Raw genomic sequence first — 26581 nt, forward strand, 5'->3', positions numbered from 1 at the left:
ATACTGGATGTTAACAAATTTCTATTCTTCAGAAAAGCTCTCCTTGCCATTGCCAGCCTACATTTTATATCCTCTCTACTTCGACCATCATCAGTTATTTTGCTCCCCAAATAGCAAAACTCCTTTACTACTTTAAGTGCCTCATTTCCTAATCTAATTCCCTCGGCATCACCCGACTTAATTAGACTACATTCCATTATCCTTGTTTTGCTTTTGTTGATGTTCATCTTATATCCTCCTTTCAAGACACTGTCCATTCCATTCAACTGCTCTTCCAAGTCCTTTGCTGTCTCTGACAGAATTACAATGTCATCGGCGAACCTCAAAGTTTTTATTTCTTCTCCATGAATTTTAATACCTACTCCGAATTTTTCTTTTGTTTCCTTTACTGCTTGCTCAATATACAGATTGAACAACATCGGAGAGAGGCTACAACCCTGTCTTACTCCCTTCCCAACCACTGCTTCCCTTTCATGTCCCTCGACTCTTATAACTGCCATCTGGTTTCTGTACAAATTGTAAATAGCCTTTCGCTCCCTGTATTTTACCCCTGCCACCTTTAAAATTTGAAAGAGAGTATTCCAGTCAACATTGTCAAAAGCTTTCTCTAAGTCTACAAATGCTAGAAACGTAGGTTTGCCTTTCCTTAATTTTTCTTCTAAGATAAGTCGTAAGGTCAGTATTGCCTCACGTGTTCCAGTGTTTCTACGGAATCCAAACTGATCTTCCCCGAGGTTGGCTTCTACTAGTTTTTCCATTCGTCTGTAAAGAATTCGTGTTAGTATTTTGCAGCTGTGACTTATTAAACTGATAGTTCGGTAATTTTCACATCTGTCAACACCTGCTTTCTTTGGGATTGAAATTATTATATTCTTCTTGAAGTCTGAGGGTATTTCGCCTGTCTCATACATCTTGCTCACCAGATGGTAGAGTTTTGTCAGGACTGGCTCTCCCACGGCCGTCAGTAGTTCCAATGGAATATTGTCTACTCCGGGGGCCTTGTTTCGACTCAGGTCTTTTAGTGCTCTGTCAAACTCTTCACGCAGTATCGTATCTCCCATTTCATCTTCATCTACATCCTCTTCCATTTCCATAATATTGTCCTCAAGTACATCGCCCTTGTATAGACCCTCTATATACTCCTTCCACCTTTCTGCTTTCCCTTCTTTGCTTAGAACTGGGTTTCCATCTGAGCTCTTGATATTCATACAAGTTGTTCTATTATCTCCAAAGGTCTCTTTAATTTTCCTGTAGGCGGTATCTATCTTACCCCTCGTGAGATAGGCCTCTACATCCTTACATTTGTCCTCTAGCCATCCCTGCTTAGCCATTTTGCACTTCCTGTCGATCTCATTTTTGAGACGTTTGTATTCCTTTTTGCCTGTTTCACTTACTGCATTTTTATATTTTCTCCTTTCATCAATTAAATTCAATATTTCTTCTGTTACCCAAGGATTTCTACTAGCCCTCGTCTTTTTACCTACTTGATCCTCCGCTGCCTTCACTACTTCATCCCTCAAAGCTACCCATTCTTCTTCTACTGTATTTATTTCCCCCATTCCTGTCAATTGCTCCCTTATGCTCTCCCTGAATCTCTGTACAACCTCTGGTTCTTTTAGTTTATCCAGGTCCCATCTCCTTAAATTCCCACCTTTTTGCAGTTTCTTCAGTTTTAATCTACAGGTCATAACCAATAGATTGTGGTCAGAGTCGACATCTGCCCCTGGAAATGTCTTGCAATTTAAAACCTGGTTCCTAAATCTCTGTCTTACCATTATATAATCTATCTGATACCTTTTAGTATCTCCAGGGTTCTTCCATGTATACAACCTTCTTTCATGATTCTTAAACCAAGTGTTAGTTATGATTATGTTGTGCTCTGTGCAAAATTCTACCAGGCGGCTTCCTCTTTCATTTCTGTCCCCCAATCCATATTCACCTACTATGTTTCCTTCTCTCCCTTTTCCTACACTCGAATTCCAGTCACCCATGACTATTAAATTTTCGTCTCCCTTCACAATCTGAATAATTTCTTTTATTTCATCATACATTTCTTCAATTTCTTCGTCATCTGCAGAGCTAGTTGGCATATAAACTTGTACTACTGTAGTAGGTGTGGGCTTCGTATCTATCTTGGCCACCCCTCCGTTGTGGTTGCACCTATGGTACGGCTATCTGTATCGCTGAGGCACGCAAGCCTCCCCACCAACGGCAAGGTCCATGGTTCATGGGGGGGGAACTTGGCATAGCAGAAGATTATTAGGAAGGTTTTTAAGGGGAACCGGAATGATGAAAATGACAAAAATAACATTTTTTGTTTTTCTCATTATAAAATTATGTGGAGTTCTCTGAATCAAACAAATCAAGTTTCACCCTTCTAAGTGAATTATAAGTGTGTTTTTTATTACTGCAAAGTTGGCATGCCATGTAAAAGGTTGTAGCGACTTGGTGTGTCACCTCTGACAACGCTGCTCACAGGCTGCAAGCAAGGTATCTTTGCAGAATGCGGAATTAGACAGTGTTTTGTTTCCCAATTTTGTATGGCTTTATCTCTATGATAATTGACTGTTCATATCGGTAAACATAAATGCTATACCATGTGTGCTGACTTGTGGAGTTTGCTTTGTGTCGTTTAGCTGTTCAATTTGCGTATTTAACTAATTTTGCTTGTACCTGTTTTACATATTTGATTTGTGGATATAAATATGCAACATTTTAGCAATAGAGTGTTTAAGAAAAGGCACAATGAGTGGAAGGAGAAATCTTTTGTTGTTTTGAAGGAGATGCTTCTCACTGACTACTCCAAATGAATGTGATAGAACATCTTCCAGCAAGAAATTGTGAGAGCAAAGAAAAATTTGAAAACTATATAAAGCTGTAGAGGAACTCAAACTTTATAGCAATGAAATTCACATTAAAAAACAGGACTGCATTGGACATGTGCAGAAGCGCATGGGGGCTCACTTGTGGAAACTGAAGCAGACATTAGGATCCTAGAAGCTTAGTGATGATAAGACCCTTGGAGGAAGAAGACTGACAGATAAAGCAATTGATAGATTTCAGAGGTATTATGGATGTGCAATTAGGCAAAATACAAGAAGCATTGAGCATATGAGGAGAGCAGTATGGGCATTATTTTTTCATACAGCATCAACAAATGAGCACCCACAACATGCACTGTGCACCACAGGTGATGTTTCATGGTGTAAGTACCAATCAGGAAATGAATATGGCCATAAAAACAGTTTGCCAAATGCTGTAATTGATGTAATTAGACCCATATTCAGAGATTTATCACAGCCAAGTTTACTGGAAAAGTGTTTACATGGGAAAACATAAAATCCAAATTAAAGTGTAAATAATTTAATTTGTATTAGGATTTCCAAAAGAGTTTTTGTACAGATAAAAGCTTTGCATTTTAGAGTGTATGATGCAGTGGCAACATACAGTGAAGGAAACATTATCAAATGTGATGTGCTGAAATGTTTAGGTTTCCAACCAGGACACAACACCATTTCCACAATGCACCTAATTGTTGAAGAAAGACTGAGAGGTGCAGAAAGAAGAGACAAAAGCCTACAACATGCAGCAAAAGGGAAGAAAAGACCAGTGAAAATTAAACTAACACTGGAAAAAGAAGAGAATGCTGATAATCCGTCATATGGGGCAGGAATGTATTAAAAAACTTTGGAAGCCATTTCCCATAACTTTAAAATTTTCATCTTTGAGGAATATTTTCTCAAAAACTGCTAGTAAAAAAATATTGTATATTTCAAGAGTTATAGAATAAAAAGTGCAAAATTTTAGAGAAAAAAATAAGCATCTGTTTAAAAAATTTTTTAAACAAAAACCAATAAATATTTCTTAGCATGACATTATAACTTTGTAGAGAAATATTCACTGAACATGTAGTTCAAATTTCAGAGCAATATGTTTAATGGTTTTAGAAAAATGTACCTACTGTTTGCCAAAATTAACATGGAGGAGATGGATCATTCCAGCTCCCATTCAGCATTAGAAAATTGATTGTAAAATAGAAAAATGTCTAAAATGTGTGACAATTTGTTCTTTTTGGATTTACTAGAGTGTTGCAAGTAGGAGAGGTAGTTGGTAACATTTATGCCAACCATATTTTCTTTTTATGAAGTGCATCAAAGAATTCATGTCTCAAAATGCATTTTTTCACTTCAAGTATCATCATTATGACATGAATCATTTGCAACATTCATTTGATGAAGGACATTTTTACCATTCACTACCATGGTCCACCCAACTATTAGCAAATGTGATGAACTGTGGCAATTTAACCTTTATGCAACACTCACATTCAGTGGGCAGTGTTGGGGGAAGTAAAGGAAGAGAGGATGGTAAGGGTTAAATGTCCCATTGACAATGTGATCATTAGAGATGAAGCAGAAACTATGACTGTGAACAATGGGGAAGGGACATGACTGGCCTTTCATAAGAAAATTTCCAGCATTTGCCTTGTTACATAAATAATAGAAAAGTTGAATCAGGATGACCAGATGGGGATTTGAACTACTGTGTGTCAGTTTCATAAAAAGAAAATATGGTTGGCAATAACAAAAAAATTCTGTAGCAAAGACCAGTGTGAATTTATGAAATGTAATATCATGCAACTGGCATTTTAGAGATCATATTTATCTAACAGAAAACAAAGCATGACCATAATCCAAATAAAAAATCTGATTTTCGGAATGTTATGTATGAGGTCCCACAAGGTCCAGTGCTGGGACCCTTCCTGTTTGTTGTATATGTAAACGACTTGCCAAGTATGGTGCCATGTAAAGTAGTGATGTATGCAGATGACACCAGTTTCATCACATCTCATACAGATGAAAAGGTTGTGATACAAATGAATGAACTTATGAAGGGGCTAGTGATTGGTTCAGGGACAACAGACTAAAGCTAAATGATGATAAAACAGAACACATAATTTTCTCCCTCAGGAACATTGATGCTGACAAACTCAAGGAAAAGTCAGCGACATTGTTAGGCATCCATCTTGACAGTAAGTTATGTTGGAATACTCAGATAGAAAAAGTTTGTAATTATCAAGAGCAGTGCACCTGATAAGAAAATTAAAAATCTGTGTCAATCAAGACCTCCTCCCTATGGCCTACTATGCATTTTTTCACACACATTTGAACTACGGGATAATACTCTGGGGGAATTCTGCTGCGGCTAAGAATGTCTTCCTGTGGCAGAAGAAAGTAGTAAGTGCATTTTTGGTCTACAAAACATAACTTCCCGCAAAGAATACTTCACCAAATACAAAGTACTTAGTGTTCCCAGCTTGTACATGCTGTGAGTTCTTGTCTACGCCAAAGAGAATGCTCTTATATATACAAAACTAGGGCTAATGACCATACTTATGAAACCAGGAACAGAAACTTGATAAATGTCCTCTGGACTAGATTATCCATGTCAAACAATTTTACACATATTGGCAAGGTGTTTCTGAACAAAATACCACAAAGTATTAAGGAATTGCCACACAACAAATTTAAAATTGTGATGGAATCATGGCTAAAAATAAATGCTTTCTATAATGTTCAGGAATTTTAATGTAATACTATAAATGATTTAACTGTAATGTGAACTACATTATGTATATTATAAACTGAGTAATATAAATGTGTAAATTGAAATGTATGTAAGTTTAATATGTAACATTGTATTCTGTTGCCCACAAAGAAATAACTTGTACTTGATGATGTCTTATGCAACATCAATGCTGTCTTCATACAAATAAAAGGAATTGATTGATTGACAATTTTATTTTAGCATTTGGGTCATTATAAATATCATCCTATATCATCTCCTGTAATGTATTCCTAAAAACATCTGTCCTGGAGTCATTAATTAATTCTGATTTCCCCTGAGAAGCATTTGTACTGTAAGGTACTGGATAAACAGTTATTTTCTTGCTTTGAGCTTCACTAAATAAGACATATCAATTAGCATAATACTGTCTCTCACTACCCATGTTGGAAGGTCAATTACTGAGATCAAATTGTAGGATCCAAAAAGGGGTTTCCAGATCTTTCTTCCTATCAGAATCCTTAAGAAAGAATATTTTTACAATGTCATTTACTGGTGTTTTATATACAAAAACAAGATAAATTCGACTGTATGGAATTATTCAGGGACCAAAATAATTTTTCGCATTGCATATGATGTAATGAATACAAAAGCACATAAAATTTTATTTAAAACAATGATAGAGAGATTAAATTCTGTCTTTACATTTCTGCAGCCCAGATGATATTGATATGTATTCTCACTTGGTAATTAATCACTGATTATGCTACCTATAGTCTAAGGGTAGCGTCTTTGATTCGTAATCAAAAACGTCTTCGGTCCCGGGTTCGATCCCCGCCACTGCCTAAATTTTGATAAATAATCAGCATTGGTGGCCGAAGACTTCTAGCATAAGAAGTCAGACTCATTCTGCCAACGGCCTTGTCAAAGAGGGCGGAGGAGCGGATAGAGGTTCAGGGCACTCTCTTGTCCTAGGGGTGGGAAATTGCCCCTAAAGGCGGAAGAATCAGCAATTATCAACGACATGAGGATGCAGAAGGCAATGGAAACCACTGCATTAAAGACACATAACGTGTATCCACAGGACATGTGGCCTGTAATTGAAGAAGTGTCATGAGGATCTCTCCATTGGCAAAAGATTCCGGAATAGTATCCCATTCGGATCTCCGGGAGGGGACTGCCAAGGGGGAGGTTACCATGAGAAAAAGATTGAATAATCCATGAAAGGATAACGTTCTATGAGTCGGGGCATGGAATGTCAGTAGCTTGAACATGGTAGGGAAACTAGAAAATCTGAAAAGGGAAATGCAAAGGCTCAATCTAGATATAGCAGGGGTCAGTGAAGTGATGCGGAAGGAAGACAAGGATTTCTGGTCAGATGAGTATCGGGTAATATCAACAACAGCAGAAAATGGTATAACAGGTGTAGGATTCGTTATGAATAGGAAGGTAGGGCAGAGGGTGTGTTACTGTGAACAGTTCAGTGACCGGGTTTTTCTAATCAGAATCGACAGCAGACCAACACCGACAGCGATAGTTCAGGTATACATGCCGACGTCACAAGCTGAAGATGAACAGATAGAGAAAGTGTATGAGGATATTGAAAGGGTAATGCAGTATGTAAAGGCGGACGAAAATCTAATAGTCATGGGCGACTGGAATGCAGTTGTAGGGGAAGGAGTAGAAGAAAAGGTTACAGGAGAATATGGGCTTGGGACAAGGAATGAAAGAGGAGAAAGACTAATCGAGTTCTGTAACAAGTTTCAGCTAGTAATAGTGAATACCCTGTTCAAGAATCACAAGAGGAGGAGGTATACTTGGAAAAGGCCGGGAGATACGGGAAGATTTCAATTAGATTATATCATGGTCAGACAGAGATTCCGAAATCAGATACTGGATTATAAGGCATACCCAGGAGCAGATATAGACTCAGATCACGATATAGTAGCAATGAAGAGTTGGCTGAAGTTCAAGACATAAGTCAGGAAGAATCAATATGCAAAGAAGTGGGATACCGTAGTACTAAGGAATGACGAGATACGTTTGAAGTTCTCTAACGCTATAGATACAGCAATAAGGAATAGCGCAGTAGGCAGTACAGCTGAAGAGGAATGGACATCTCTAAAAAGGGCCATCACAGAAGTTGGGAAGGAAAACATAGGCACAAAGAAGGTAGCTGCGAAGAAACCATGGGTAACAGAAGAAATACTTCAGTTGATTGATAAAAGGAGGAAGTACAAACATGTTCCGGGAAAATCAGGAATACAGAAATACAAGTCACTGAGGAATGAAATAAATAGGAAGTGCAGGGAAGCTAAGACGAAATGGCTGCAGGAAAAATGTGAAGACATCGAAAAAGATATGATTGTCGGAAGGACAGACTCAGCATACAGGAAAGTCAAAACAACCTTTGGTGACATTAAAAAAAGCAATGGTGGTAACATTAAGAGTGCAACGGGAATTCCACTGTTAAATGCAGAGGAGAGAGCAGATAGGCGGAAAGAATACATTGAAAGCCTCCATGAGGGTGAAGATTTGTCTGATGAGATAGAAGAAGAAACAGGAGTTGATTTAGAAGAGATAGGGGATCCAGTATTAGAATCGCAATTTAAAAGAGCTTTGGAGGACTTACGGTCAAATAAGGCAGAAAGGATAGATAACATTCCATCAGAATTTCTAAAATCATTGGGGGTAGTGGCAACAAAATGACTATTCACGTTGGTGTGTAGAATAGATGAGTCTGGCGATATCCCATCTGACTTTCGGAAAAGCATCATCCGCACAATTCCGAAGACGGCAAGAGCTGACAAGTGCGAGAATTATCGCACAATCAGCTTAACAGCTCATGCATCGAAACTGCTTACAAGAATAATATACAGAAGAATGGAAAAGAAAAATGAGAATGCACCAGGTGACAATCAGTTTCGCTTTAGGAAAAATAAAGGGACGAGAGAGGCAATTCTGACGTTACGGCTAATAATGGAAGCAAGGCTAAAGAAAAATCAAGACACTTTCATAGGATTTGTCGACCTGGAAAAAGCGTTTGACAATATAAAATGGTGAAGGCTGTTTGAGATTCTGATAAAAGTAGGGGTAAGCTATAGGGAGAGACGGGTCATATACAGGGCTATTACAAATGATTGAAGTGATTTCATAAATTCACTGTAGCTCCATTCATTGACATATGGTCACGACACACTACAGATACGTAGAAAAACTCATAAAGTTTTGTTCAGCTGAAGCCGCACTTCAGGTTTCTGCCACCAGAGTGCTCGAGAGCGCAGTGAGACAAAATGGCGACAGGAGCCGAGAAAGCATATGTCGTGCTTGAAATGCACTCACATCAATCAGTCATAACAGTGCAACGACACTTCAGGACAAAGTTCAACAAAGATCCACCAACTGCTAACTCCATTCGGCGATGGTATGCGCAGTTTAAAGCTTCTGGATGCCTCTGTAAGGGGAAATCAACGGGTCGGCCTGCAGTGAGCGAAGAAACGGTTGAACACGTGCGGGCAAGTTTCACGCGTAGCTCGCGGAAGTTGACGAATAAAGCAAGCAGGGAGCTAAACGTACCACAGGATGGTGCTCCACCGCACTTCCATCATGATGTTCGGCATTTCTTAAACAGGAGATTGGAAAACTGATGGATCGGTCGTGGTGGAGATCATGACCAGCAATTCATGTCATGGCCTCCACGCTCTCCCAACTTAACCCCATGCGATTTCTTTCTGTGGGGTTATGTGAAAGATTCAGTGTTTAAACCTCCTCTACCAAGAAACGTGCCAAAACTGCGAGCTCGCATCAATGATGCTTTCGAACGCATTGATGGGGACATGCTGCACCGAGTGTGGGAGGAACTTGATTATCGGCTTGATGTCTGCCGAATCACTAAAGGGGCACATATTGAACATTTGTGAATGCCTAGAAAAACTTTTTGAGTTTTTGTATGTGTGTGCAAAGCATTGTGAAAATATCTCAAATAATAAAGTTATTGTAGAGCTGTGAAATCGCTTCAATCATTTGTAATAACCCTGTGCAATATGTGCAACAACCAAGAGGGAATAATAAGAGTGGACGAAGTGCTCGTATTAAGAAGGGTGTAAGACAAGGCTGTAGCCTTTCGCCCCTACTCTTCATTCTGTACATTGAGGAAGCAATGATGGAAATAAAAGAAAGGTTCAGGACTGGAATTAAAATACAAGGTGAAAGGATATCAATGATACGATTCACTGATGACATTGCTATCCTGAGTGAAAGTGAAGAAGAATTAAATGATATGCTGGACAGAATGAACAGTCTAATGAGTACACAGTATGGTTTGAGAGTAAATCGGAGAAAGACAAAGGTAATGAGAAGTAGTAGAAATGATAACAGCGAGAAACTTAACATCAGGACTGATGGTCACAAAGTCAAAGAAGTTAAGGAATTCTGCTACCTAGGCAGTAAAATAACCAATGACGGACGGAGCAAGGAGGACATCAAAAGCAGACTGATGACCAAAAAAAAAAACTAAACTATAATTTGTAACACTTGACAAGAAACTTGTTTTCGGGATTATGAACAAGTGAAGCTATTTACTGAAAGCACTTTTCATAAATTATGTACATATTCATAATATAGGCATTAACTAATATATCAGTTCCTGATATAATTTCATACATTGCACATAATGGAAGCAGGAAACAAAAATTAAAATCTGTAAACCAAATTTCAGATTCTGCTTTATGTATGTGAGAACACTTAAATAAAATATTACACTTTCCTGAAGAAATGTTTATGTACAATATTTATTATTATTTGTGTTTGATGCAGTACTATAAATTATTCCATTTCAATTAAGCAATGTGGCTAGTAGAAACACGCCACAAACAGTATTTAATTACCTGAATTTGTATCCTAGACAACAACAGTAACACTGTTTAATAAGTGTTACTTGTAAGTTTTGTATAAACCAAATTTGGACAGTCTACTATGTGAGAAATAGATACTTCCAAACAAAGTGCAATTAATAACTGATTCCTTAAACTGTAATAATGGTTCAAATGGCTCTGAGCACTATGGGACTTAACTACTGAGGTCATCAGTCCCCTAGAACTCAGAACTACTTAAACCTAACTAACCTAAGGACATCACACACAACCATGCCCGAGGCAGGATTCGAACCTGCAACTGTAGCGGGCATGCGGTTCCAGACTGTAGCACCTAGAACCGCTCGGCCACTCAGGCCGGCAAACTGTAATAATATTTATGTAGAACTGATAAGTCTTACTTATTTCTGAGACTGTTCAGCATCTTATCTACACATTATGCTTTGATAAATAACATAAATTAAAGCAACTGTTTCTGGGGAAAAACGTACTGGGCTCATACGTGATCTCATAACATCAGTTATAGTTGGAAAAAGTGGTGTCAGTAGAATGTTTATTATCTCAAATTTTATCTACAAAATTATAGTCATGTGGTAACAAATTACACCTGGATCTAAGAATTTGGGTTAATTGCTCTGGCAAACTGTTACAAACACATCCTTCCCCTAGGCAATGGAAGAAAATGAATATGAGTATAGATTATATTTTGAAAGAAAATTAGGTTTTCGTTAGTGGTCATTCTCGTATGACATCAATTAGATAATGCTTCATATTTTTTGTTACTTTTATGAAATCCATAAACAGAACAACAGAAAATGCCACAACCTCATAAAGAAGGAATTATTCTCTCAGAGACTACATTTCAGCCTTGTAATACACTGTCATAGGTAACCATTGCAGTGTCCTTGAGACAGACTCAAGTGCAAATGAAATTACAAACAAAAACGCACATAGAAATTTGACAAGAAAGATAGGAAAGACATCTTTTGTAAACATACTTTCTGATAGCCATGGACATGGCCTAATGAAAATATTATGGAAACTAATGGTGTAAATGGTTGTAGTTATGTGAAACCAGGAGCACCTAAGTTGGAAAACACAAAAGCTGGAACTTCATCAATGCAAATGAATATATAGTAATACTAGGTGGTGCTAATGATGTTTGTAGGAATGATTTGTCTAGTGCTGACCAAAACCTGAAGGTAGTATTGGACTCTAATATGTGCAGAAATATGATTGTCATTGGGATACCTCATAGATATTACCTTATAAATGACTCATGTGTAAATAAAGAAATTATTGAAGGCAACAAATAGTTTGAGGAAATCTGCAAAATGTATCAAAACACTCAGTTTCTACCTGTTGATTACCTGCAGAAAGATTGTTTACAAGGCATGGGTTTCACCTAAATATAAAGGGTAAGAAACCTCTCAATTACAAAATTCTGGAAATGTTGCCTGCAGCTAGCAGAAAAAGACATAAAATGTCTAAAACAGCAGAATCAACTGTAGCATGCCAAACACAAACAATAGCACAGGAGCCATCACCAACTACAACAGCAAAACCACTGACATCAGCTACTTCATCAAAAACATCGACAGTGGCAGCTAAATCAGCATCAACTGAAACAAACTATTATCATCAGAAGCAGCAGCAGCAACAATAGGAAAAGCAACATCATCATGCCAATCGACAGCAGAACCACAACCACTAATGGACAGCAGCTTAACCACATTCACCAGTGGCAGCAACTACCCCAGAATCAGAATCATTATCATCAGAAACACAGGCAACAAGGGAAGAAGCAACACCAACAACAGGAAATGCAATGTCAAAACTGGCAGCAGTAAGACCAACCACTTGTTCTCTTAACAAGAGAAGAACATCACCACCATGCCATCTGAAGGATTCTGTAGTAGAGACTGATATGAAGAGAACACTGAGGTATGAAATATACAAGAATTTGTGCAAAGACAGATACAAAACAGTGAAAAAAGTTACTTATTGCATTTATATATAAATGGTTTGAAGGCAGGTAGAACTAAAATTGAAAAATTGCAAATTATCCTCAATGATTGCAAAAATATCATAGTTGATATTTAAATGAGCATTGATTCACTAGTTGTTCTATAACAATTTTTTTTTAAAAACTGGAATATTTCAAGATATCAAGCAGCTTTTGTAGAAAAGAGAAATCCCATGGAGGATCACGCGTACTTCTTGATACCTGCCTAACATACAAAATAAAGACAGATTTTGGTTACTTAAATGAGAAATGTTCTTTGGAAAGCTGTTGTGTTGAACTAAAAAGAGATGAACACAGTTGTCATATCAATTTATAGAATTCCAAGACATATAACAACTAAAACTTTCTTGTACAAACTTCAATGTCTTCTTGATAAACTTAAGAAAGAAAGGAACGAAAATATTATGATTGTAGCTGATTTTAATGTACACTCCTGGAAATGGAAAAAAGAACACATTGACACCGGTGTGTCAGACCCACCATACTTGCTCCGGACACTGCGAGAGGGCTGTACAAGCAATGATCACACGCACGGCACAGCGGACACACCAGGAACCGCGGTGTTGGCCGTCGAATGGCGCTAGCTGCGCAGCATTTGTGCACCGCCGCCGTCAGTGTCAGCCAGTTTGCCGTGGCATACGGAGCTCCATCGCAGTCTTTAACACTGGTAGCATGCCGCGACAGCGTGGACGTGAACCGTATGTGCAGTTGACGGACTTTGAGCGAGGGCGTATAGTGGGCATGCGGGAGGCCGGGTGGACGTACCGCCGAATTGCTCAACACGTGGGGCGTGAGGTCTCCACAGTACATCGATGTTGTCGCCAGTGGTCGGCGGAAAGTGCACGTGCCTGTCGACCTGGGACCGGACTGCAGCGACGCACGGATGCACGCCAAGACCGTAGGATCCTACGCAGTGCCGTAGGGGACCGCACCGCCACTTCCCAGCAAATTAGGGACACTGTTGCTCCTGGGGTATCGGCGAGGACTATTCGCAACCGTCTCCATGAAGCTGGGCTACGGTCCCGCACACCGTTAGGCCGTCTTCCGCTCACGCCCCAACATCGTGCAGCCCGCCTCCAGTGGTGTCGCGACAGGCGTGAATGGAGGGACAAATGGAGACGTGTCGTCTTCAGCGATGAGAGTGGCTTCTGCCGTGGTGCCAATGATGGTCGTATGCGTGTTTGGCGCCGTGCAGGTGAGCGCCACAATCAGGACTGCATACGACCGAGGCACACAGGGCCAACACCCGGCATCATGGTGTGGGGAGCGATCTCCTACACTGGCTGTACACCACTGGTGATCGTCGAGGGGACACTGAATAGTGCACGGTACATCCAAACCGTCATCGAACCCATCGTTCTACCATTCCTAGACCGGCAAGGGAACTTGCTGTTCCAACAGGACAATGCACGTCCGCATGTATCCCGTGCCACCCAACGTGCTCTAGAAGGTGTAAGTCAACTACCCTGGCCAGCAAGATCTCCGGATTTGTCCCCCATTGAGCATGTTTGGGACTGGATGAAGCGTCGTCTCACGCGGTCTGCACGTCCAGCACGAATGCTGGTCCAACTGAGGCGCCAGGTGGAAATGGCATGGCAAGCCATTCCACAGGACTACATCCAGCATCTCTACGATCGTCTCCATGGGAGAATAGCAGCCTGCATTGCTGCGAAAGGTGGATATACACTGTACTAGTGCCGACATTGTGCATGCTCTGTTGCCTGCGTCTATGTGCCTGTGGTTCTGTCAGTGTGATCATGTGATGTATCTGTCCCCAGGAATGTGTCAATAAAGTTTCCCCTTCCTGGGACAATGAATTCACGGTGTTCTTATTTCAATTTCCAGGAGTGTATATGTGGTAAGTAATGGCTATGGCTCAAAACAGGTTATTGATTTAATTCAGAACTATGGTTTTAAACAAAAGTTTTGAGAATACATTATAGAAAATGTTCATTCAGCTACTTTTATAGACAATATCTTAGCAAATAACATGTTTGACAGCAAAAACAAGTTCTACCTGGACTTAGGAATTTCTGACCATTTTGCATTGTTTATTCAGTTGCCATGAATAACTAAACCAAATGTTAAGAAAGGTTTTATTGAAAGAAATTTTTGTTAAAATAATTTGAAGCTGTTCCATGACAAGTTAGATGCAGTAAAATGGCCCACAGATAATAGTGTGTCAAACCCTGAGAACTTAGACAAATTTTTAAGAAGTTTTTTAGTGGTGTTCAATGAATCACTCCCACCAAGGATCTGATACCAGAAAGCAAAAATTAAACTAAATTGGATTACTCCAGGATTAAAAATATCCAGTGTTATAAAATGACAGCTACATAAAGATTTGAAATACAATAACAATCCTGGCTTTATTAACTATGTGAAAAATTACAAATTTGTATTTAAAGGTGTTGTCAAAACTGCCAAAAGAATGTCAAATATTAAGTTCATTTTAGGACATAATAATAAGCCTAAGGCAGCACTGTTTCAATTATCATTGGTTAACTAGTGACTCTATAAGAATTTTAAATAAACTGGAACATTTCAATGTAGGAAGTAGCTTTTGTGGAAGAGTTAGGTGCAGCAGTTAGCCACCAGAAAATTTCAAAAATTAAACAAAACAACAACAGTATTTTGAATCCTGTTCAAATATCTCAATGCTTCAATAAATTTTTCATAGATGGGGAAAAATCTAATGGTGATCTGGTTACTGATCAAAACATTATACATCTCTTTAGCCTGGGCCAGAATAGTGACCCCCTTGTGGCATTTAGTAAAATCTCAACCAAAGATGTAAAAAATGCTGTTTTGTTCTTTAAAAAACTCTGCAGGATGGGATTAAGTACATTCTTAAACTTAATGTTTCAAAGACCCTGCTTACTCAGTTTGAAACCAAACAATAAATAATCAGTGACATCAGTATCATACATCAAAATCAAGTTATGGAAGAAGCTCAGTCCATCAAATTCCTGTGACTAAACTACAACAAAAATCTAAGCGGGCAAGCACATACAGATTAGTTGCCTACTAAACAACCTTGCTTTTGGAATGGACATGCTATCTGGTGTAGCAAACAAAAACAGTGGGAAGGTGGTATATCACAGTTACTTTTAATCCATAATTAGATATGGTTTAATTTTTGGGGGAATTCACGTCACATGTCATGAATCCTTCTACTTCAGACAAGAATCATTAGAAAAATGTATGCTACCTATCCAAGGACATACTGTCACCCATTCTTCAATATTGTAGAAATATTATCTAGCATTAAACTGTGCGCATTTGATATTATCATCTTTATACAAATCAGTCCTCAGGTAATGGAGGAAAACCATTCCAAACAGACATACAACACTAGACATAAAGAAAATTTTGTGCTTCCAACACATTGCCTAAAACTCTACCAACAGACACCCAATTGTATGAGAATGAAATTCCACAATAAACTCACAGTTAGAGATGTACTGAGCATTGAAATAGGTTCACTGAAACAAAAATTATATGATCTCCTGTTTGAAAAATGCCACTATTCAGCTGAGGAATTGATGAATGGTGAGATGATTATTTGAACAGTGTGAGTATTTAACATCATAGTTTTGTGTATAACATTGTATGTATAAATTAATGTCTGAAAATTTAAACATGAAGTACTGTACATCATGAGACAAATAGTTTAATAGTGTGTTCAACATAATCATCAGCTAGTGAAATTATTGTTACAAAAAATTATGTAACTATGTATACCATGAGCCAAAAATTGATGTGTCTCCTGTACAATATGATCAGATGATCTGTAATATGTACGTTATGAGATGACAACAAATACAATATCATTTATCCAAGATTGCAGCTGACAGACTTTTACAAATTCAGTCACATACATATATGTGCTGATTTTACTCTGTCAGAGTTCTATCTTTTACTCTCAGTCTACCATTCTTTGAGGATTCATTTATTTTAATTTAAAAATTATGTGCATAACTGGCATGCTAACTTCACTTTCAAATTATGACATTTCTTGAGTCATACAAAAAAGTTTGGCTAAAATCAAAAGAAAATCATACAAATACAGAATAACACATCACTGCCTTCTTTTTAAGTCACCTGACTTTAAATGAAGTGTTTTATCTGTGGAAATGACATTATTTGATGTCACACAGCAACAATAACATCTGAAAGTCATAGTATCAAAAAAATGGTTCAAATGGCTCTGAGCACTATGGGACTTAACAGCTGTGGTCATCAGTCCCCTAGAACTTAGAACTACTTAAACCTAACTAACCTAAGGACATCACACACATCCATGCCCGAGGCAGGATTCGAACCTGCGACTGTAGCAGTCACGCGGTTCTGGACAGCGCACCTAGAACCGCGAGACCACCGCGGCCGGCTCATAGTATCAAAACTTATTTGAAATTATAGTAAGTAAAAAACTAGACTTCCTTTCTTGAGACTCTACTTTGAGAAAACTGTCTGCACCCATTAGTATTATACTGTTATTTCTAATGACAAATTTTTACTTAGAGAAATATATAGACAGTTGTAGGTTAATGAGAGTATTTTTATTTTAATATGTATAAACCAAAATTTTGATGGAATTGTATATGTGGCTGTAATTCTGGCAATGCTAAAATGTTGCTGAGTACTGTACTTTTTATTTATTTAATTTTTTAATAGCAGTCCACACAATATTGCATAGGAGTCCCATTTTATGGATTTTCAATGAATGAGAGGTGCTCTACTTTGTTAAGTTTGAAATTATACTTTCAGCAATAAAAACTGTTTACTTACCCCGAGTCAACAGCAGGAACTGAAGCTATACAAAGTATGCGTGCGTTGCAGACACCATTACAGGATACTACTGTAGGTTCTGGGCTGAGGCTTAGGACACACACTTGGCCAACATACCCATCACTATTGCATACCCAAACATCTCGAGCATCTGTGCCCAATGTAGGAGCAGCACAGGTGAACTGCAAGCCAGCCCGTGTCTTGCGAATTGGGAGAGGTAGAACAAACTCTGGTGATCCTCTTCTTTCAGCAGACAATACTGTAAACATAGATAAGTACTTTCTGAACAACCAGACACAGCACTGCTATTACACATATCAAATGGAACAAAAAATCATTCAGAAATGAAAATTAACTTTCACAAATTGTAAAGTATCCCCCCTCACTTATATAGTAGCTACAATAGTCATAGATTAAAGGAAGATGATGAGTGTGATAGAGAAAGAGAAAGGCTGGACAAATAGGAAAAAGTGAAGGCTACACAGAGAGAGGAGAAAAAAAGTATTTTCTAAGCCATTTCCTACACCAAACTTCATAAAATATGGTAACAAATTGCCAGCATACTTGTTTACTTAATGATCAAATTCTGAAGAAAAATTTCCTGGGTTGAACCCACCATCTCTTTATGGTTATTGTAGTTTTTATTCAACCAGTGCCACTTAAATTACATATTTCTGCAAAAAAATTCTTTTTGTACCAAAGAGTAGGTAATTTGAGCCCGAAAATGTTTTTTAAAAACCATTGTTTGCAATCAGTGGCATCAATCACTTTCCTGATGTTGGCATGTAACAGCTGTAAGGAAAACTGTGCACTTAAGTTCAAAACTTAGCAGTTTTAGGTTTAAATGATAAAGGAGACAGAGAAAAACTGTAGACAGTAATAAACTGATAGACATGCTATGTAAATAGTGAGAAGGCTTGAAATGCACTTATTTATTTATTTACTGTATTTTATGCCTGGAGCCAGAACCTGATAGCTATTGGAAATGTCATAGGAACTTTTTACAAGTTTCACACAAACAGAGCAAATGCATTTTATACATGCATAAGTGATTGAACACAGGCCCATATGATACAATTATCATTGCACTTAGTAAGACAACAGAATTATAAGTTTTTACAAGCAGGGAGCAGATATATGGTATATGTCTTGTAACAGATTTTTTAAAAGGAAGTTTAGTGTGTAATATTATTTATCTTTCAAATAAATAACCCTTTAATTCTGTCACAGAAGCCAGAATGTTCTCTTTTCCACTTTCCTTCAGTAAACTTGTAAGGAATAATGTCTCGTCAGGTTACAACAGACATCAGAATTTTCTACAAGTTTTTTTATTACATGTGCATTATTTCTTGCACTATATCATCACATACTTAATTCTTCATAATTACCTTTATCACAAACTAATGAATACAATTACAGGTTAGCTGATCTATACTTTCTCCCTGTAGTTAAAATGGATGGTAGACAGTTTATAAGCAGAGTGCTGCTCTCACCTTGAGCTTTGTTTTTTCTAATCAGTAAATCTGGATTGGTAGTCAGTCACTGGCTGTTGCCATCATTGTTGTTTTATACAATTCATCTACTATTTTTTAATACAAATATATTATTTCATTGAACAACTCATTATACGTTTTGCCTCATTCTGGTTTTTGTTTTCATATAAGACATTCACTTCATTATTACCACAGCCACAATTATTCTCAGTTTTCTTACATCTAAGCTCCCACTATCTTCCTGCTGCTAAGGATAAATTTTAAGATTATGTTCTTTACTGTGCTATTTCTGAATATGAAGCGAATATAATTTTTAGTGTGCATCTTTATCACTCAATAAACCATAAATTGGCAGGAATATCACACATTCCATATCTTGTGAAATATTCATGACATGGATCACTGGACACAAAATACACAAATGAAAGGAGAACATACATCAAAAAACTTTTGATAAAAACAACTTTCACAGTACAGAGGTTAATTTTCAGTGTGACGGAGAACATTCTCAATGTATTCAAATGTAGTTCTTCTCTCCCATTAGTTGTACTGGTATAAATAATGTGATTTCATGCATCACCTGAAAAAGAATCCATTTCTGCTGCTTATGTGTCCTTTTTTATTTTTATCAGATTCATAAAATGGCTATTTACTGTCCTTTCAAGGATTTCATTATGTTTTAGTTTAAGAATGTTTGTAGTATTTGAGGACTTGCCCAATGTCTATTGCACAAGTAAAACACTGACTGACATCACCATAAAATAAAATAAAATCAGTAAATAGATGAAAGGGATGAGGGCTAAATCTCTCTGCAGTGTTACCTTCAAAATGGCTGATTTAAAGAAAATGTAACTTAATTCATCTTATGATGTATCACTGAATGAAACTGTATTACATAATTACATACAAAGCAAGTCTTCATGATCTCTGTGTTTTTTCTTGAAACTGCTAAGATCTTTTTTAACTTTGCCCATTTCTACTGCCTACTCTTACCTTCTTGAAGCATTTTTATTCATTTGTTGGCCCCTTTCTCAACTATTACTCACTTAATTCATTTCTTTCCAAAACCGTAGGCTATTTTTGAGTATGGTTTATTCTCTGAGCAAGTGATTGCACGACTGACTTCCATAACACTGAACTGGAAGTTTCATTGGTGCATTTTATTAATTTATCATTCTTTGTGTATTACCACACTCTCAAATTCTGTTATCTTTCTCTTTACACTATCATTCTATATCTATTCTAATTCCATTTTTCTCTTTAGTTCTCCAAGATGAATGGTACTGTTTCAGATGCTCAAAGTTTCTTGCAGCTTCTGTTAGCTATACCACATTATCTCTTGTTTGTTATACAGCTTCTCCAACTGACTTAACATCTGCTCAAAACAACATTAAAATGTGCTTTTTTAAAGTAATTTCATGAACTGCATTTCTCATCGCAGATACTATACAGAAATAATACTGCTCCTCTTTTTCAGTAGATCTCATATGTTGTAGTTTTGTAATAGAATATCTAACTGTTCTTCTCCTTCATTTTACCCTTGATTAGCATAGTGACTAGGCATCATACTAGAGGGATAACAACCAGGCTTGTATTTGTGAAGAAATGAACCAATTTGGGTTTCCTTTAATTTCTTTAAAACACTTACAGTCCATTTGAGTGTGGTTACATTACCAAGGCCATGTGTGATTCATTCAGCCATTGTTATCAATCTCCTAACATAATACTTGTGTTGTTGAACAACTTTTAGATTCTTATCATAGCTCTTCAGTCTTCATTACTGTAATGCACACAGCTGTGTGTAGTATCTTCAGTGGGACTTAAAAATATATAAGCCATTTTTGTTGCTATCTACTTGCTGTGTTACTGCTCAGATTCATTTCAGTGTCTGTAACCATAATAGCAACATGCACTTGCATTTTCAGAACTAATGTGTAAGATGCCTGTCCCATCAAAATCTGAGTTAGAAGGAAGAATGGCAACATGCAGGATTGCATTTGTATAGACACATCCTTAATCTCTTCATTGTCTCAGTTGTTACTCTAGTATGATACAAACCTGCTAGTCTTCTCTTGTAGTACAAGAACTGTTACTGATAAATTCAATCTAAGGTAGAATTATCTCTACAGCTGAAATTCCATAAATTGCAGTTATTCACAGTCAATGATTACTGTTGTTGGATAGATTTGATTCATATTTTGTCTTAACAACCATCTACAATAAATGAAGGATGGAATAGTACTTGTAATGTGCCATTTGCAACTGAACAAGCTCAAATATGAAACAGGTGAACAACAATGGACTGTGACCTATTCAAAGGTATTGTCACATCATTTGCTTTAAGTGATTTTTAGAAACATAGAAAACCTACATTTGGATGACTGGACATGGATTTGAACCACAATACTCCTGAACACAAGACCAGTGCTATAATCACAGGATGCATTGCTCAGCTATAATCTGTACAAAATGTGTGACAAATGTCCACAACAATGAATTGAGCATAGAGTCATTTACTCATGTGTCTCTATGCAATCTGTTATGAGTGTGAGGTTTTTCATAGTCACGACGAGAACAATATGCAGGAGGCTGCAAAACATTAACAAATTCCACCCAAAACTATTGTTCTTGAAATTTGTAAGGAAGTTTTTGTAAGATATTATTCATATTTACTTTAGTGCCTACCAGTGGATATGTTTGCATTATACTCTCATGTGTGTGGCAAAGAAGACAGAGGCCGTGCCTCCATTTGTCCAATGTGATATAGACCCCAGAAACCTATGAAATATTCCAATATAGGCAAGCAATCCCTTTCATAAGGAAACTAAAAACAGTTTCACTGTATTCTAATAATGAATCAAAGCCTGTCATTTGCTTTACCTCCAACTGAGCCTTTCAGATCATTCCAATTCATATTCTCACAGATTATTATACTCAGGTATTTACATGACTTCATTGACATCAGTTGTCATTCATTAAGCCTATAGGCAGTGGCTGCAACATATTTAATTTTAATCAGGTACACAACTTTACATTTTATTTGCAGAAGGAGTTACTTGCCTTCTTAGAACTAGACTAATATATTGTCTGGATCTGCCTGGATATTACTGTATTTTTTATCAGACTGAAGTTAGTCATTGGTTGCTATATCACCTGTGAAGATTCTGAGGCTGCAAATGTTTCTTTCTGCTAAATTGTTAAGGTATTTGCTAAATAGTAATGGCCTTATTACACTTCTTTCGGCAAGTCCAAAATTACTTCTGTGTGTGTGTTTGTGCGTGTGTGTGTGTGTGTGTGTGTGTGTGTGTGTGTGCAGATGATGCATGCTGCAGATAATGTGCTGCATTCTATCTATTCAGAAGCTTACATTCTCATTGCAAACCTGGTCATGTGTTGAAAAAAAAAGTATTCTCTATAGTAGTCATAATGGAGCAGTTTTTTTGAATCATCAGCTTTCTGACAGCATTCATGCGGCCCAACACAAATTCCTCACCTGTGCCAGTCTTTTCATGTCAGAGTAGCACTTACAACCTACATCCTCAATTATTTTCTGAACATACCCCAGTCTCTGTCTTCGTCTACAGTTTTTACCCTCTACAGCTCTCTCTAATACCGTGAAAGTTATTCTGTGATATCTTAGCAGATGTCCTACCACACTCTTCCTTCTTCTCTTCAGTGATTTGAATATATTCCTTACCTCACTGATTCTGAGTAGAACCTCTTCATTTCTTACCTTATCAGTCCACCAAATTTTCAACATTCTTCTGCAAATGCTTTACTTCTCTTCTGTTCTGGTCTGGTTTTCCCACAGTTCTTGTTTCACTATCATACAATGCTGTGCTCCAAACATACATTGCAGGAATTTTTCCCTCAAATTATGGTCTGTGTTTGGTACTCATTAACTTTTCTTGGCCAGAAATGCCCTTTTTCCAGTGCTAGTCTGGTTCTTATGTTCTCTTTGCTCATGGGTTTTTTTACAGCCTGGGTAGCAGAACTTCTTAACGTCATCTACTTTGTGATCACTGATCCTGATGTTAAGTTTCTTGCTGTTCTCATTTCTGCTACTTTTCATTACTTTCATCTTTCTTTGATTTACTTTCAGTCCAAATGATGTGGTACTCAAGCAAAAACTTATCAAAAATCTAGAAACATTCACCCGGTTACCTTTATCCATGGATCTAGTGAAATCATGTCTGAAGAGCATGAGTTTGTTTCCCATTACCAGTGTTACCAGAACTCATGTTGGTTTCCATGGAGGTGATCATGTTGTTCTATGGAGATTATTGAATTTGAATCCTCAACATGTTCTGGAATTTTGCCACAGGTGGAGATGAGTGGTATGGGATGGTGCTTTTGTAGACAATCTCTATGGGTAATTTCTTTAGATGGGTGTCCTTCTCCATTGAAAATTCAGGATAGAATATGACATGAACTCTATTAGACCATGTACCCTTGCTGTATTTTAGTTATTTTAGATACTTTTCAAAATGATTAAAATTAATTACTACATCTCAGATCTTTGGAGTTGTATGACAAGTGAATTGTGGCCATATTTCTTGAATTCCTATTGTGAGGGAACATTTGGAGTCACTATCCATTACTTTCTTTTTTTTGTTTTGCTACTGTCTGTTTCAGTTCCTATGTCATTAAGAAATTAACATTACTTTTTGTGCTACTGACAGCTTTTACTTATGACTAAAATTCCTTTTTGTTTTGGGGTAGCTTGTACAATATGTCTTTGCTACGGATAGTTACTGAAGGTCTTATTCAATGCAAAATGTATAACCAGAGTTCAGGAAACACTTTGATACGTTAATGCACCATAAAATTTATCAGACACAAAATATAAATTTTCCAGTTTCTGGATGCAAAATTGCAGAATTATTTACTGAGCATCATATTACCAAAACATCATTTGAAATGTTGGATGACAGTGAGTACTCAAGTTTAAATAAACTAACTGTATTCACAGGGAAATATCATCTTTGTAAAATATGACAATGTAGTGACATTGTGGACTGGAAACATCCTCTACAAGATAAACAAATATATATAGATGGAATGGAATCAGGCTCTCTTGTTACCACAAACCAACATTTTACATCTGCTAATATTTTTAAAACCTTCAGTAACACTGTTTTGAGCAGTTAAACAGTCTACCAAAGGATGCCCTTAACTGTGTTATTTTTCTTGGCATGTTCAGCAGGACACTGAGTTGTTGTTTTCAGTGTTGTGGACATAATTTACTATTTCCAAGTTACTGATTCATAATTAAAGTTAATTATTGATCAAATGTTAAATCAGAGGGAATGTTTAGGGTTTAAAGTTTGTATGTCAAATGTAGTGATGAAAGACCAAGAAAACATGCAGAATGGCTATAAGAACATACTGGTTTATTACACTCGGCAAGATGAATAACTGATGAATCACTGGATAGATATGTACCTAGAAGAACAGTTCATGATAGGAGGGTCTCTCCATAGTGTACAGTGTGTGTAAACAAACTACTAAAGACGTAGTGAATATTGCACAATAAGTGTAAGACAAAGCATATTGAGACAGAGAGAGAAAGGCTGAATGACACTAATTTGGATGTCAGAAGGACAATGTGTTTGAAAACCACATCAGCATCTTTTTGAAAGACCTCTCACAAAACCAAAAGAAATTCCACTTATATGAAAGGCTGTCAGTGACACCAAAGTTAGTGACCAGGCACTCAAGGGCTACACAGGGGCTGAAAGTGAGATTAATTATGCAGAACACAAATGCTGAACTCCATTTTCAAATGTTCCTTTACAACTAAGGATTCAGGAATACCTCCTCAATTTAATTCTTGCACCACTGCAAAGTGAGCATTACAAGCTTTAGTGTCAGCAGCACTGAAAAACAGCTGAAGCTGAGCAAATTAAACAAGACCACAGAGTCTGACAGAATTCCTATCAGGTTTTGTACAAAATTTATGGTCAAGTTAGCTCCTATTTTAAGTGTAATATCCCTAGAATGAAAAAAAAATAAAAATAAAAAAATAAAAATAAAAAAATAAAATAAAAAATAAAATAAAAATAAAAATAAAAACCTAGAGCCAATGGTCAGAAGAAAGCAGAGGAAACATACATATAAAATAAGAGTAGCAGAAGTGATCTACAAAGCTACAGACCAATGTCACTGAAATGCATAAATTGTAGAAACTTAGAACATAGTACATGATGGAACATACTGATATAACAAACAAAATGACCTTCTTTATGCCAACCAAAATGGGTTCCAGAAATATTTGAAATGTAAAACCCAACAACTGCTTTTCTCACATGAACCCCGAAAGTTATGGATTAGATGTATGAAGTATTTCTTGACTTCCTAAAAGCATTTGATTCAGTACTACATCAAAGCTTGTTACTGAAAGTATGATGATATGAGGTATAAAATGAAATTTGTGACTGAACTGAGGATTCCTTGGTAAGACGGATGCTATGTGCTATCTTGAATGGATGGAGGTCAACAGATGTAGAAGTGCTTTGGGCGTACCCTACGGGAGTTTGTTGTGAACCCTGCAATTAACATTGTATTGACCTGCCAGACAACAATAATACTAACCTCAGATATTTTTCAGACAATGCAGTTACCTATACTGAAGTACTTACTGAAAAAAATCTGCACAAATATTCAATAAACTCTTGATAAGATTTTAAAATGGTCCAAAGATTGGTATTGTAGTTGTAAATTGTCACAGTTGTGTTGGGAAGGAGCCAGGGCTCCAACTGCTAATAAAAAGTGCTGAACTTCAAATTTTTATGGGTACAGAAAGCTGGCTAAAGATGGAGAAACATTCAGCTGAAATATTTGCAAAGGACCTAACCAAGTTTAGAAAGTATAGATTGCCACGTGGAGTGACCGAACGATTTGAGGTGCCATGTCACAGACTGCGTGGCCCCTCCCACTGAGGTTCAAGTCCTCTCTCAGGCATGGGTGTGTGTGTTGTTCTTAGCATAAGTTAGTTTAAGTAGTGTGTAAGTCTAGGTACCGATGATCTCAGCAGTCTGGTCCCTTAGGAACTCTCACACACACACACACACACACACACACACACACACACACACACACACACAAGTATAGATTAAATACAGTTGGTGATAGAGTGTTTATTACTGCCAGAAGTAGTTTACTTTGTAATGAATTTGAAGTAGATAGTTCCATGTGAGTTAGTATTGATAGAGATTATACTTGACAACTGCAATAAAGTAATAATTGGTTCCTTTTACCAACCACCCAACCCAGATGATTCAGATCCTGAACCATTCAAAGAAAACCAGAGTCTCATTTCAAATAGGTAGCCCACTCATACAATTATAGTTAGTAGTGACTTCAATCTACCCTCAAGATGTTTGCAAAAATAGATGTCTAAATTCAGTGGAAGGAATAAAATGTCATCCAAAATTGTACTGCATGCTTTCTTGGAAAATTATTTTCAACAATTAGTTCATAACTCCATTCAAATTGTAAGTGTATGCAAAAACATACTTGCCCTCTCAGTAACAAATAAATATTGAGCAAATAGTGAGTATCATAATGGATAAAGGGTTCACGACCACAAAGTCACTGTAGCAAGATTGAACACCATAATATCCAAGCACACCAAAAATAAACACAAAATATATCTATTTAAAATTCTCTTGATGCTTTCTGAAGAGACAGTCTCCCCACCTTCCAAACTAATTATATCAGCTTATACCAGATGTGGTTTGAATTCAAAGAAATAGAATTGATAACATTTGAGAGAGATATACCAAATAAATTAATAAGAGATGGTATTGATCACCCATCATACAAAAAACAGT

The 26581-nt window shown here is 37.1% G+C and overlaps 1 protein-coding gene across 3 annotated transcripts in view; it reads right to left on the bottom strand.

The window, feature by feature from the left end:
- The window catches only part of LOC126470192 (rho guanine nucleotide exchange factor 17), a 649655-nt gene that overhangs the window by 88813 nt on the left and 534261 nt on the right, over positions 1-26581 (bottom strand). For all 3 annotated transcript variants that reach the window (XM_050097851.1, XM_050097852.1, XM_050097850.1), the window contains one exon: positions 17254-17512. In XM_050097851.1, coding sequence (XP_049953808.1) covers positions 17254-17512 — 259 coding nt within the window. The remainder of the gene's footprint in view (positions 1-17253; positions 17513-26581) is intronic.

This window comes from Schistocerca serialis, chromosome 3 (genome assembly GCF_023864345.2).
Source record: "Schistocerca serialis cubense isolate TAMUIC-IGC-003099 chromosome 3, iqSchSeri2.2, whole genome shotgun sequence".
NCBI lineage: Eukaryota > Metazoa > Arthropoda > Insecta > Orthoptera > Acrididae > Schistocerca > Schistocerca serialis.